The sequence below is a fragment of the Loxodonta africana genome, chromosome 7, assembly GCF_030014295.1.
Source record: "Loxodonta africana isolate mLoxAfr1 chromosome 7, mLoxAfr1.hap2, whole genome shotgun sequence".
Taxonomy (NCBI): domain Eukaryota; kingdom Metazoa; phylum Chordata; class Mammalia; order Proboscidea; family Elephantidae; genus Loxodonta; species Loxodonta africana.
Genome location: NC_087348.1, coordinates 83,183,218 through 83,196,378, shown reverse-complemented (window position 1 = coordinate 83,196,378; position 13,161 = coordinate 83,183,218). Strand labels below are relative to the sequence as shown.

At 40.0% G+C, this 13,161-nt stretch overlaps 1 protein-coding gene across 1 annotated transcript; it reads right to left on the bottom strand.

Annotated features, from left to right (window-relative positions):
- Positions 1 to 11,656: 11,656 nt before the first annotated feature.
- On the bottom strand, positions 11,657 to 12,681 carry LOC100675048 (olfactory receptor 52A1-like). Its single transcript, XM_003421485.3, has one exon. It carries the CDS (start codon positions 12,679 to 12,681, stop codon positions 11,743 to 11,745), a length of 939 nt encoding a protein of 312 aa, XP_003421533.2. The 3' UTR covers positions 11,657 to 11,742.
- Between the last annotated feature and the right edge of the window lie 480 nt (positions 12,682 to 13,161).

Genomic DNA, 13,161 nt, shown 5'->3' with positions numbered 1-13,161 from the left:
AATTTATTATTTCACATAAGAACTGATGAAAGGCTGAAAGGGAAAGAAGTAATAAATAATGAGGAAGGGGGAATATTCTTAAGAATTATTTAAAAAATAATCACAGGATGTGGTGACTGAGTAAATGTAGAGTATGAAATTGAGACCAATTTCCAAGGAAACGACTAGATTTCTGGATTGGACCTGAGAAGTTATAGGGGTATCCTTTTCTGAATAAGGAATATTTTGAGGAATTGTGAAGGAATATTAACTTTCACGTAGTTATAATTTTAAACGTAAAGAATTTGGCAAAAATAATCCAAGAAAATCCCTTATAACAGATTCACAAATTGTGTTATAGTTTGCCCTATTTTGCTTTATCATTTTATTGTTGATAGACAGATATACACCTATATATGTATATATGTATGTGTTTATATATATGTATATATTCAGAACTGCTTGTGAATATGAAACATGGTACCCCTTTACCCCTAAATATTTCAGTGTATATTTTCTGAGGGGACATCCTACTTCATAAACACAGTATTAAAACCAAGATCGGGGGGGGGGGGCCAAGATGGCGGACTAGGTAGACGCTACCTCAGATACCTCTTGCAACAAAGACTAGGAAAAACAAGTGAATCGATCACATACGTGACAATCTTTGAACCCTGAACAACAAACACAGATTTAAAGAGTTGACCTGAGTGACAGAGACAGAGAATGAACAACTATGGGGAAGCAGCGACTGTTTTTAGAGCCTGGAGCCAGCGTCCCAGTCAGGTAACCTTGGCGCCGGGCTTAGGATTGGGCGCAGGGGGCTGAACACAACATCCTGTGGCGGCGCAAACACAGGGTGTAGCCCTACCCCCCTGAACTAACCCCGGGAGGGGGCCCAGCCGGTCAGCACGGGCAGCGCGGTGACGTGGCTGGGGGGAGAAGTCCCCGGGAGCCAGTGACTGGTTTTGGAGCCGGGAGTGCAGTATCCCAGCCGGGGAACCTTGGCGCGGGGCTTTGGTCTGGGCACAGGGGAGCTGAGCAGGACATCCTGTGAAAGTGCAAACACGGGGCGCAGCCCTATCCCCCTGAACTGACCCCGGGAGGGAGCCCAGCCAGTCCACAGGGGTGGCGCGGCGATGCGGCTGGGGGGAGGAGAAGTCTCCGGGAGGCAGTGACTGGTTTTGGAGCCGGGAGTGCAGTGTCCCAGCAGGGGAACCTTGACGCTGGGCTTTGGACTGGCAGTGGAGGGACTGACCGTGGCTTATGCGGGCCAGACCCTCGGGGGCAATCTCTACCCAGCCAGCACACACAGGCGACACGCCTCTTGGGAATCTCAGATAAAATAGTCATCCGAAGCAAGATAAGCAACTTTGTCTATATTCCGGGGTGCTACTCTCTCCTGTTTTTCTGAATCCTCCCCTCCCCTTCCCAGGGGGCTTCATTAACATTGGAATCTCCTGAGCCAGAGGGAGAATGCTTTTCTTTTCCCTTTTTTTCTATTTTTGGTCTTTTCCTAACCCATTCTTCCCGCCTGAGAGAAGCAACCACAAAAAACCCAGGGAACAAAAATCCTTCCCTAATTGGACTAAAAACACAGAACCAGCTCCAACCAAGCATATGTGATCCATATCTCCAGCTTTCATCCCTACAGGGAACAAGGTGGCTATTATAATGCAAAGGCATTTCTGATAGGGATCTGACTGCATTTTTTTTTAGCGGATTTACTAGAAAAACAAGTTTCCCAGGTCTGATATCTCTGCATATTCAACAGAGCCCTCACTGACCCACAACAGGGAACTGAGGGCTGAAGCTCCCGCCAGACCAACTAGCCTCCTGCCTTAGGGGTCTAAGGAGGGTGACACCTACCAATCTGTAGAGGTACTTGCATTGGGGGCCTAAGGCACAGCTGCAGAGCCCTCCCACCAGGGTGCTTTAGGAATAGAGACACACCTACCTCACTGACACTTGGGGGAAGCCTGTCAGCATCCTGCCCCACCTGGAGTGTGAACCCCAGCTGCTAGTAGAATCTGGTGCGCAAAACTATCACCAATACTTCTCAAGGTGGATAGGTGTTAGGGTGCAGCACACACTTGATGACCCAAAATCAGATTCTACTCAAGAAGAGTGAATAGACTCAGACATATATATCTGGCAACATCCCAAACCAGCTGGTAATAGGTCATAAGTAAGTCAAGGGCTACAACAATCAAGACAGCACAATCAAGTAGCCCATCCACGTATATTGAAAGAAAACAAAACAAGATAAGACTCAGTGAGCAAATATAGAATAAATCACTACAATATCTTAGTGATGGCTTGGAGACAGCACTCGATATCAAACCACATAAAGAAGCAGACCATGACAGCTTCTACAACCCCCCAAACAAAAGAATCAAAATCTTTCCCAAATGAAGATACAATCCTGGAATTATCAGATACAGAATATAAAAAAACTAATTTACAGAATGCTTCAAGACATCAGGGATGACCTCAGACATGAAATAAGGCAAACTGCAGAAAAAGCCAAGGAACACACTGATAAAACAGTTGAAGAACTCAAAAAGATTATTCAAGAACATAGCAGAAAACTTAATAAGTTGCAAGAATCCATAGAGAGACAGCATGCAGAAATCCAAAAGATTAACAATAAAATTACAGAATTAGACAACGCAATAGGAAGTCAGAGGAGCAGACTCAAGCAATTAGAATGCAGACTGGGACATCTGGAGGACCAGGGAATTAACACCAACACAGCTGAAAAAAAAAATCAGATAAAAGAATTAAAAAAAATGAAGAAACCCAAAGAATTATGTGGGACTCTATCAAGAAGGATAACTTACGAGTGATTGGAGTCCCAGAACAGGGAGGGAGGACAGAAAACACAGAGAGAATAGTTGAAGAACTCCTGACAGAAAACTTCCCTCACATCATGAAAGACAAAAGGATATCTATCCAAGATGCTCATCGAACCACATTTAAGATTGATACAAAAAGAAAAACACCAAGACATATTATCATCAAACTGGCCAAAACCAAAGATAAACAGAAAATTTTAAAAGCAGCCAGGGATAAAAGAAAGGTCTCCTACAAGGGAGAATCAATAAGACTAAGTTCAGACTACTCAGCAGAAACCATGCAGGCAAGAAGGCAATGGGACGACATATACAGAGCACTGAAGGAGAAAAACTGCCAGCCAAGGATCATATATCCAGCAAAACTCTCTCTCAAATATGAAGGCGGAATTAAGATATTTACAGATAAACACAAGCTTAGAGAATTTGCAAAAACCAAACCAAAGCTACAAGAAATACTAAAGGAAATTGTTTGGTCAGAAAACCAATATCAGATACCAGCACAACACAAGGTCACAGAACAGAACATCCTGATGTCAACTCAAATAGGGAAATCACAAAAACAAATTAAGATTAATTAAAAAAAAAAATGCTCAAAACAGGGAATCATTGAAGTCAATATGTAAAAAGATTACAATAATCAAAAAGAGGGACTAAATACAGGTGGCATACAACTGCTATATGGAGAGGGATACAAGGCGATATAGGACAATACAAGTTAGGTTTTTACTTAGAAAAATAGGGGTAAATATTAAGGTAACCACAAAGAGGTATAACAACTCCATAACTCAAAATAAAAACCAAGAAAAACGTAAAAACTCAGCAAACATAAAGTCAAATACTGTGAAAATGAGGATCGCACAATTTACAAAGAAAAACGTCTCAGCACAAAAAAGTAAGTGGAAAAATGAAATTGTCAACAACACACATAAAAAGGCATTAAAATGACAACACTAGACACTTATTTATCTATAATTACGCTGAATGTAAATGTACTAAATGAACCAATAAAGAGACAGAGTCTCGGACTGGATAAAGAAACACGATCCGTCTATATGGTGCCTACAAGAGACACACCTTAGACTTAGAGACACAAACAAACTAAAACTCAAAGGATGGAAAAAAATATATCAAGCAAACAATAAGCAAAAAAGGAGAGGAGTAGCAATATTAATTTCTGACAAAATAGACTTTAAACTTAAATCCACCACAAAGGATAAAGAAGGACACTACATGATGATAAAAGGGACAATTGACCTGGAAGATATAACCATATTAAATATTTATGCACCCAATGACAGGGCTGCAAGATACATAAATCAAATTTTAACAGAATTGAAAAGTGAGATAGACACCTCCACAATTATAGTAGGAGACTTCAACACACCACTTTCGGAGAAGGACAGGACATCCAGTAAGAAGCTCAATAGAGACACGGAAGACCTAATTACAACAATCAATCAACTGGACCTCATTGACTTATACAGAACTCTCCACCCAACTGTTGCAAAGGATACTTTTTTTTCTAGCGCACATGGAACATTCTCTAGAATAGACCACGTATTAGGTCATAAAACAAATCTTTGCAGAATCCAAAACATCGAAATATTACAAAGCATCTTCTCAGACCACAAGGCAATAAAAGTAGAAATCAATAACAGAAAAACTAGGGAAAAGAAATCAAATACTTGGAAACTGAACAATACCTTCCTGAAAAAAGACTGGGTTATAGAAGACATTAAGGAGAGAATAAGGAAATTCATAGAATGCAACGAGAATGAAAATCTTTCCTATCAAAACCTCTGGGACACAGCAAAAGCAGTGCTCAGAGGCCAATTTATATCGATAAATGCACACATACAAAAAGAAGAAAGAGCCAAAATCAGAGAACTGTCCCTACAACTTGAACAAATAGAAAATGAGCAACAAAACAATCCATCAGGCACCAGAAGAAAACAAAGAATAAAAATTAGAGCTGAACTAAATGAATTAGAGAACAGAAAAACAATTGAAAGAATTAACAAAGCCAAAAGCTGGTTCTTTGAAAAAATTAACAAAATTGATAAACCATTGGCCAGACTGACTAAAGAAATACAGGAAAGGAAACAAATAACCCGAATAAGAAACGTGAAGGGCCACGTCACAACAGACCCAACTGAAATTAAAAGAATCATATCAGATTATTATGAAAAATTGTACTCTAACAAATTTGCAAACCTAGAAGAAATGGATGAATTCCTGGAAAAACACGACCTACCTAAACTAACACAATCAGAAGTAGAACAACTAAATAGACCCATAACAAAAAAAGAGATTGAAACGGTAATCAAAAAACTCCCAACAAAAAAAAGCCCTGGCCTGGATGGCTACACTGCGAGTTCTACCAAACTTTCAGAGAAGACTTAACACCACTACTACTAAAGGTATTTCAAAGCATAGAAAATGATGGAATACTACCTAACTCATTCTATGAAGCCACCATCTCCCTGATACCAAAACCAGGTAAAGACATCACCCCCAAAAAAATTACAGACCTATATCCCTCATGAACATAGATGCAAAAATCCTCAACAAAATTCTAGCCAATAGAATTCAACAACATATCAAAAAAATAATCCACCATGACCAAGTGGGATTTATACCAGGTATGCAAGGCTGGTTTAATATTAGAAAAACCATTCATGTAATCCACCATATAAATAAAAGACAAAAACCACATGATCTTATCAACTGATGCAGAAAAGGCATTTGACTAAGTTCAACACCCATTTATGATAAAAACTCTCAGAGAAATTGGAATTGAAGGAAAATTCCTCAACATAATAAAGGGCATCTATACAAAGCCAACAGCCAACATCACTCTAAATGGAGAGAGCCTGAAAGCATTTCCCTTGAGAATGGGAACCAGACAAGGATGCCCTTTATTACCACTCTTATTCAACATTGTGCTAGAAGTCCTAGCCAGAGCAATCAGGCTAGACAAAGAAATAAAGGACATCCAGACTGGCAAGGAGGATGTAAAATTATCTCTATTTGCAGATGACATGATCTTATACACAGAAAACCCTAAGGAATCCTCAAGAAAACTACTGAAACTAATAGAAGAGTTTGGCAGAGTCTCAGGTTATAAGATAAACATACAAAAATCACTTGGATTCCTCTACATCAACAAAAAGAACATCAAAGAGGAAATCACCAAATCTATACCATTCACAGTAGCCCCCAAGAAGATAAAATACTTAGGAATAAATCTTACCAAAGATGTAAAAGACCTATACAAAGAAAGCTACAAAGCACTACTACAAGAAATTAAAAAGGACCTACTTTAGTGGAAAAACATACCTTGCTCATGGATAGGAAGACTTAACATAGTAAAAATGTCTATTCTACCAAAAGCCATCTATACGTACAATGCACTTCGGATCCAAATTCCAATGTCATTTTTTAACGTGATAGAGAAACAAATCACCAACTTCATATGGAAGGGAAAGAAGCCTCGGATAAGCAAAGCATTACTGAAAAAGAAGAAAGTGGGAGGCCTCACTCTACCTGATTTCAGAACCTATCATACAGCCACAGTAGTCAAAACAGCCTTCTACTGGTACAACAACAGACACATAGACCAATGGAACAGAATTGAGAACCCAGATATAAATCCATCCACATATGAGCAGCTGAGATTTGACAAAGACCCAGTGTCAGTTAATTGGGGAAAAGATAGTCTTTTTAACAAATGGTGCTGCCATAACTGGATATCCATTTGCAAAAAAATGAAACAGGATCCATACCTCACACCATGCACAAAAACTAACTCCAAGTGCATCAAAGACCTAAATGTAAAGACTAAAACGATAAAGATCATGGAAGAAAAAACAGGGACAACCTTAGGAGCCCTAATACAAGGCATAAACAGAATACAAAACGTTACCAAAAATGACGAAGAGAAACCAGATAACTGGGAGCTCCTAAAAATCAGACACCTATGCTCATCTAAAGACTTCACCAAAAGAGTAAAAAGACCACCTACAGACTGGGAAAGAATTTTCAGCTATGACATCTCCAAGCAGCGCCTGATCTCTAAAATCTATATGATTCTGTTAAAACTCAACCACAAAAAGACAAACAACCCAATCAAGAAGTGGGCAAAGGATATGAACACGCCCTTCACTAAAGAAGATATTCAGGCAGCTAACAGATACATGAGAAAATGCTCTCGATCATTAGCCATTAAAGAAATGCAAATTAAAACTACGATGAGATTCCATCTCACTCCAACAAGGCTGGCATTAATCCAAAAAACACAAAATAATAAATGTTGGAGAGGCCGCGGAGAGACTGGAACTCTTATACACTGCTGGTGGGAATGTGCAATGGTACAACCACTTTGGAAATCCATCTGGCGTTTTCTTAAACAGTTAGAAATAGAACTACCATACAACCCCAGAAATCTCACTCCTCGGAATATACCCTAGAGAAATAAGAGCCTTCACACGAACAGATATATGCACACCCATGTTTATTGCAGCTCTGTTTACAATAGCAAAAAGCTGGAAGCAACCAAGGTGTCCATCAACAGATGAATGGTTAAATAAATTGTGGTACATTCACACAATGGAATACTATGCATTGATAAAGAACAGTGACGAATCTGTGAAACATTTCATAACATGGAGGAACCTGGAAGGCATTATGCTGAGCGAAATGAGTCAGAGGCAAAAGGACAAATATTGTATAAGACCACTATTACAAGTTCTTGAGAAATAGTATAAACTGAGAAGAACACATACTTTTGTGGTTACGGGGCGGGGGGAGGGAGGGAGGGTGGGAGAGGGTTATTTATTGATTAATTAGTAGATAAGAACTGCTTTAGGTGAAGGGAAGGACAATACTCAATACGTGGAAGGTCAGCTCAACTGGACTGGACCACAAGCAAAGAAGTTTCCGGGATAAAATGAATGCTTCAAAGGTCAGCGGAGCAAGGGCAGGGGTTTGGGGACCATGGTTTAAGGGGACTTCTAAGTCAATTGGCAAAATATTTCTATTATGAAAACATTCTGCATCCCACTTTGAAATGTGGCATCTGGAGTCTTAAATGCTAACAAGCGGCCATCTAAGATGCATCAATGTGTCTCAACCCACCTGGAGCAAAGGAAAATGAAGGACACCAAGGTCACACGACAACTAAGAGCCCAAGAGACAGAAAGGGCCACATGAACCAGAGACCTACATCATCCTGAGACCAGAAGAACTAGTTGGTGCCCGGCCACAATCAATGACTGCCCTGACAGGGAGCACAACAGAGAACCCCTGAGGGAGCAGGAGATCAGTGGGATGCAGACCCCAAATTCTCACAAAAAGGCCGTACTTAATGGTCTGACTGAGTCTAGAGGAATCCCGGTGGTCATGGTCCCCAAACCTTCTGTTGGCACAGGACAGGAACCATCCCCGAAGACAACTCATCAGACATGAAAGGGACTGGACAGTGGGTAGGAGAGAGATGCTGATGAAGAGTGAGCTATTTATATCAGGTGGACACTTGAGACTGTGTTGGCATCTCCTGTCCAGAGGGGAGATGGGAGGATAGAGAGAGTTGGAAGCTGGCAAAATTGTCACCAAAGGAGAGACTCGAAGGGCTGAATCATTAGGGGGAGAGCAAGTGGTAGTACGGAGTAAGGTGTATATAAACTTATATGTGACGGTCTGACTTGATTTGTAAATGTTCACTTGAAGCTCAATAAAAGTTAATTAAAAATAAAAAAAAACCAATATCAGGACTTTCAGCTTTGAAATAGTACCTAACCCACAGTCCATATTCAGAGTCAGACAGATGTTCCAATTAGGACTTTTATGGCTACATTTTCTTTTGTCCAGAATCCAATCCAGGATCACGAAGTTCATTTAATTTTCATTTCTCTTGAGGTTCTTTTTATCTGTAGCAGTTCATCACCTTTTCCTCTTTCTTGATCTTGGCTTTTTCTTTTTTTAAGAACGCATCTATTTATTATTTGGAACTCTGGTAGTGCAGTGGTTAAGAGCTATAGCTGATAACCAAAATGTTGGTAGTTCAAATCCACCAGCTGCTCCTTGAAAATCCTATGGGGCAGTTCTACTCTGTCCTATATGGTGGTAATGAGTCAGAATCCACTGGAAGGCAACTTTTTTTTAGAATGTCCATCATTTGGGTTCTGTTGACATTTCCTCATGATGAGGTTCAGGTTATTTTTGTTGTTGTTTTGTTTTGAGTCTTACAGAATACCGTGACCTTTCTGTTCATCATATCAGGAAACATAGGATGCCTCTGCATTCTAATATTATTGATGTTAATTTTGAGCACTTGTTTAATGGAATGTCATCCAGGTTTCTTCATTGTAAAGTTCAATTTTTCTAGTTGTAATACATAAGCAATATGTGGGGAGATAATTTTACATTATGTTGTGAGCTGCTCATCACCAAACTTTTACCGTATTCCTTCTATACTTATTACACTTGTTGAAACTATACTATAAGGAAGTTTTCACTTCATCTTTTATTTATGTATTGCTTTATTCATATTTGTATGGACTCATGGAAAATAATTTTGTTCTGTGGGTTATATTCCATTATCATCATTATTTGTTTATATTGCTGCTCCAGCTGTCCTATATTTGGATGAAAGCAGCCCCTTCGAACTAGATGCTGGATTCTTTTCACAGGTCCTAATCATGCTTTTCATTTCATGGAAAAAAAAAATTAGAGTTCTACTTTGGACCACTTGGAGCCTTCAGGTCAATTTAAGAATTAGCTTTTTAACGATATTGAGATTTCCAATCCATTAACGGAGTATGCCTGTATCTTTAGGTCTTGTCTAATGTCTCTCTGTGATGTTTTGTAATTTTCAGTATAAAGTAAATATAAATATTTTAATATACTGGACACATGTTTTATATTCACTCGAACTGTGTGCTGATGCATTGTGTAAAAATGGCATGGGGGCAGAGTCTGAACTCTTCTAACTTTCCAGGGGGAAGGAGAGTCAAGATCAACAGCCCAAGGCTGATTCCTACAAGACAAAGTCAGACATGCCTTGTCTTTCTTCCATCTTTACCAATTCTGACACTAACTTTCCCTCCCACAGTACTCTGTACTTCTCTGCTGAGTTTGGTAATCCATTTCAATGGCTACACAGGACTCACAGACAATACTAACGATTACGGGGTTTATCAGGGAAGTAACAGGTTACAGTTCAGATTCAGGAATGCTCAGGATACAGTTCTTCCACCAGGACACTGCCTTTTTAGCCATGCCCACAGGCAGGCGTCTCTCTGGCCCCTTGGCCTCTGCCTTGATTGGGCAAATGTTACAAAGCTATTTTACCTCTGCCTGTAAGTGCTCCGAAGCACCCCACTTCACCAGTAAGCCTCTACCTGAAAGTGCTCAGCTCTAGCTCCAGCTCCATGGGCCGGCAAGCCTAGCTCTACCAAGGGCCTGGAGGCACCCTACTCCCTTAGCAAGCCTCTTGCCCAAAGGCCCTCAGCTTTCTCACTCCGTGTACTGGAAGCCCACTACACCAACTCCTGCCTATCTCTCCTGCCACTACCTCTCTGCCACCACTGCTCACCATCTTCACTGTTACAGCTCTCTTTCTTGGATTCCTGGCACTAGAAGCTTCTCAGAGCAAGGATCCCGGGCCTAATGGATGTGCTCTGCTTTTGGCTCTTCCTTGGTGGTAGTGAAATTCTCTCCTTCTGCCTCTGGGATGGCTCATTTTAAGTCTAGCCCAATGGCAAAAACTGACTATTCCCTTTGTTAGGGTTTTATATATCTTATTAACGTGGTCCCATCCATCCATTTGGTGGGAGTTACAGAGACCAACACAAGAAGGGCCATATTCAGTAATTCATTGCACTGTAGTTCCCAAGTAGGCAAACCCTGCAATGACACATTATAGCATTCAGAATAAAGTCAAACCAACTTTTCAAAGCATTCATGGCCATTCCTCACCGCCATATTTCTTTCTGTCCCAAAATTGTACCCTATATTAAAACAATATTAAAAAAAAAACAAAACTGGAATTCCCTTAATCCATGTCTTCTAGTTTACAACTTCTCCATCATCTATCTTGGTATGGTGGATACTTAGATCTTTGGTTACTTATTCATTACTCCTCCTCATTCCTAAAGAATCAGAAAAACAAAAAAAACAAAAAAAAATATTGAAACAAAAACAACTATGACTGCTCTCAGATTCCTGTGCATCAGTCTCTTTGCAAATAATACATCTCATTCTTACCTCTACAATTTTTTTTTCCCTCTCTTCTTGGAATTTAGGTCCATAAAAGAAGATCCATGAAATGTAAGCATAGTGTTGATTTTATCACCGTAACACTAACCTCTGGCATAATATTTAAAATATTTTAGGCACTTGATAACATTTGCAGAATTATTATATAAGAAAATGGTAGAGGCAGTAGAAACAGTACTGATGTGAAAGGTGGAACAACTGAGTGATCCTGTGCTTTGTGCTTTAACTTCCTGAATGACTCTGGAAATGTGTTTAAACGTTTAGACTTTATTATCTCATCAAATTCATAAAGCGCTTTTGAATAAGAATACATTTAAGATCTACTTAGTTTCATTCTTTTTTTAATGACTGAGATACCAGGAACCAAAAATGAAAGGGACAAAGAAGAGATATATAGTCATTATGTTGACCTTTCTATGTTTCTTACTTGCAATACCCAGGTAGCATTTCGATATTGAGTGATAGCTGATATAAGTTATGATCTAAAAACCAGCTTTCATGGTGCTTTAATTTCAAGAAGTAGTTAAATGGAAAACCCAAGCATCTCAAATAATGCGGAGGTTTGTTTTGTTTTGAAAGATGATTATTGTTGAACAAAGAAACATGAATGTATGAATTAGCATGGATTTTAAGAACTGAACATTTTTACCACATGACTGCGGATCTGCTTGGTCTTTACACCATAGACAAGTGGATTGAGAAAAGGAGGGACCAGCAAATAAATGCTGGAAAAGAGAATATGGATATAAGGCGGGATATGAGAACCAAACCTATGTGTGAAGAAGGAGAAGAAGGCCAAGAGGTAGAACTGGAGGAAGACACAGATGTGAGCAATGCAGGTGTTGAATGCTTTCAACTTCGCCTCCTTCTGGGGCAAATGGAAAACTGTGGTAAATATTTGGATGTAGGACAAGGTGATGAAAACGAGGTCAAACCCTGCTACTGTGAAAGCTACAAACAAACCGAGGATCTTGCTGACTCGAACATTTTCTGCCCCTAGTTTCACAATGGCCATATGTTCACAGTAGGAGTGGGAGACGACGGTTGTATGATAAAACTTAAGCCGACACTTTATCAGTATTAGGCATGGGGTTACAAGAATGGCAGCCCTGAGTGTAACCACAGTACCTATTTGGGTGACTAGCTGGTGGGTGAAGATGGCGGCGTGCCTCAGTGGATAACAGATGGCAACATAAAGGTCCAGGGCCATGGCCAGCAGGATGCCTGACTCGATGCACTGAAATGTGTGGATGAGCCACATTTGAAGCAAGCAGGAATCAAAGTAGATCTCTGGCATATGAAACCAGAAGATTCCAAGCATCCTGGGTGTAATGCTGGTAGCAAGTGCAATATCTGTGGCTCCTAGCATTCCTAGGAAAATGTACATGGGCTCATGGAGGCTGTGTTCTGATATTATGACACTCAGAAGCAAGGAGTTTCCAATCATAGCAACGAGGTACATGGCAAAGAATGGAATCCCAATCCAGCACTGCACAGACTCTAGGCCTGGGATCCCTACTAGTGTCAACACAGAGGGCATGAGAACTGTGATGTTGGAAATGGACATGGTGTCCTTGGACCTTCTGATGTAGACAAAAGAAATATTTCAGTCAGGGCTACTGTTTCTCTTCTACTTCCTATTTTTATCCAAAGGCAGCATAATTAATAGTCTGTCTTATTTTGGTAGAACTTTATGAGCGTATCACCCAACTCATTCATATTATTGATGGGAAAACAAAGATCCATAGAGTCATGCCATCCCTGTTTCAAGGAAGACATCCACAAGCACTGTGTCACTGTAAGATATAATGTGCACGACAGGGCAACTGTATTTAGAACCAACAAAATAATCTGATTAACTGACTAAACTGCTGAACTTCTGTTATTTTTCTTCCAGGCCTATTGACCAAATTTTTGAGTTATTTTGCTCGAGAACTGAATTTTAATGATTTTGACAAATCGTTCCATAGCCTACATTCCAGCTACTCTCTAGAAAAAAAACCAAACCCTTTGCCATTGAGTCAATTCTGACTCACAGTCACCCTAT

Bases quoted from the DNA above. Each gene is read 5' to 3' on its own strand.
- LOC100675048 (XM_003421485.3), bottom strand. From the start codon at position 12,681: ATGTCCATTTCCAACATCACAGTTCTCATGCCCTCTGTGTTGACACTA.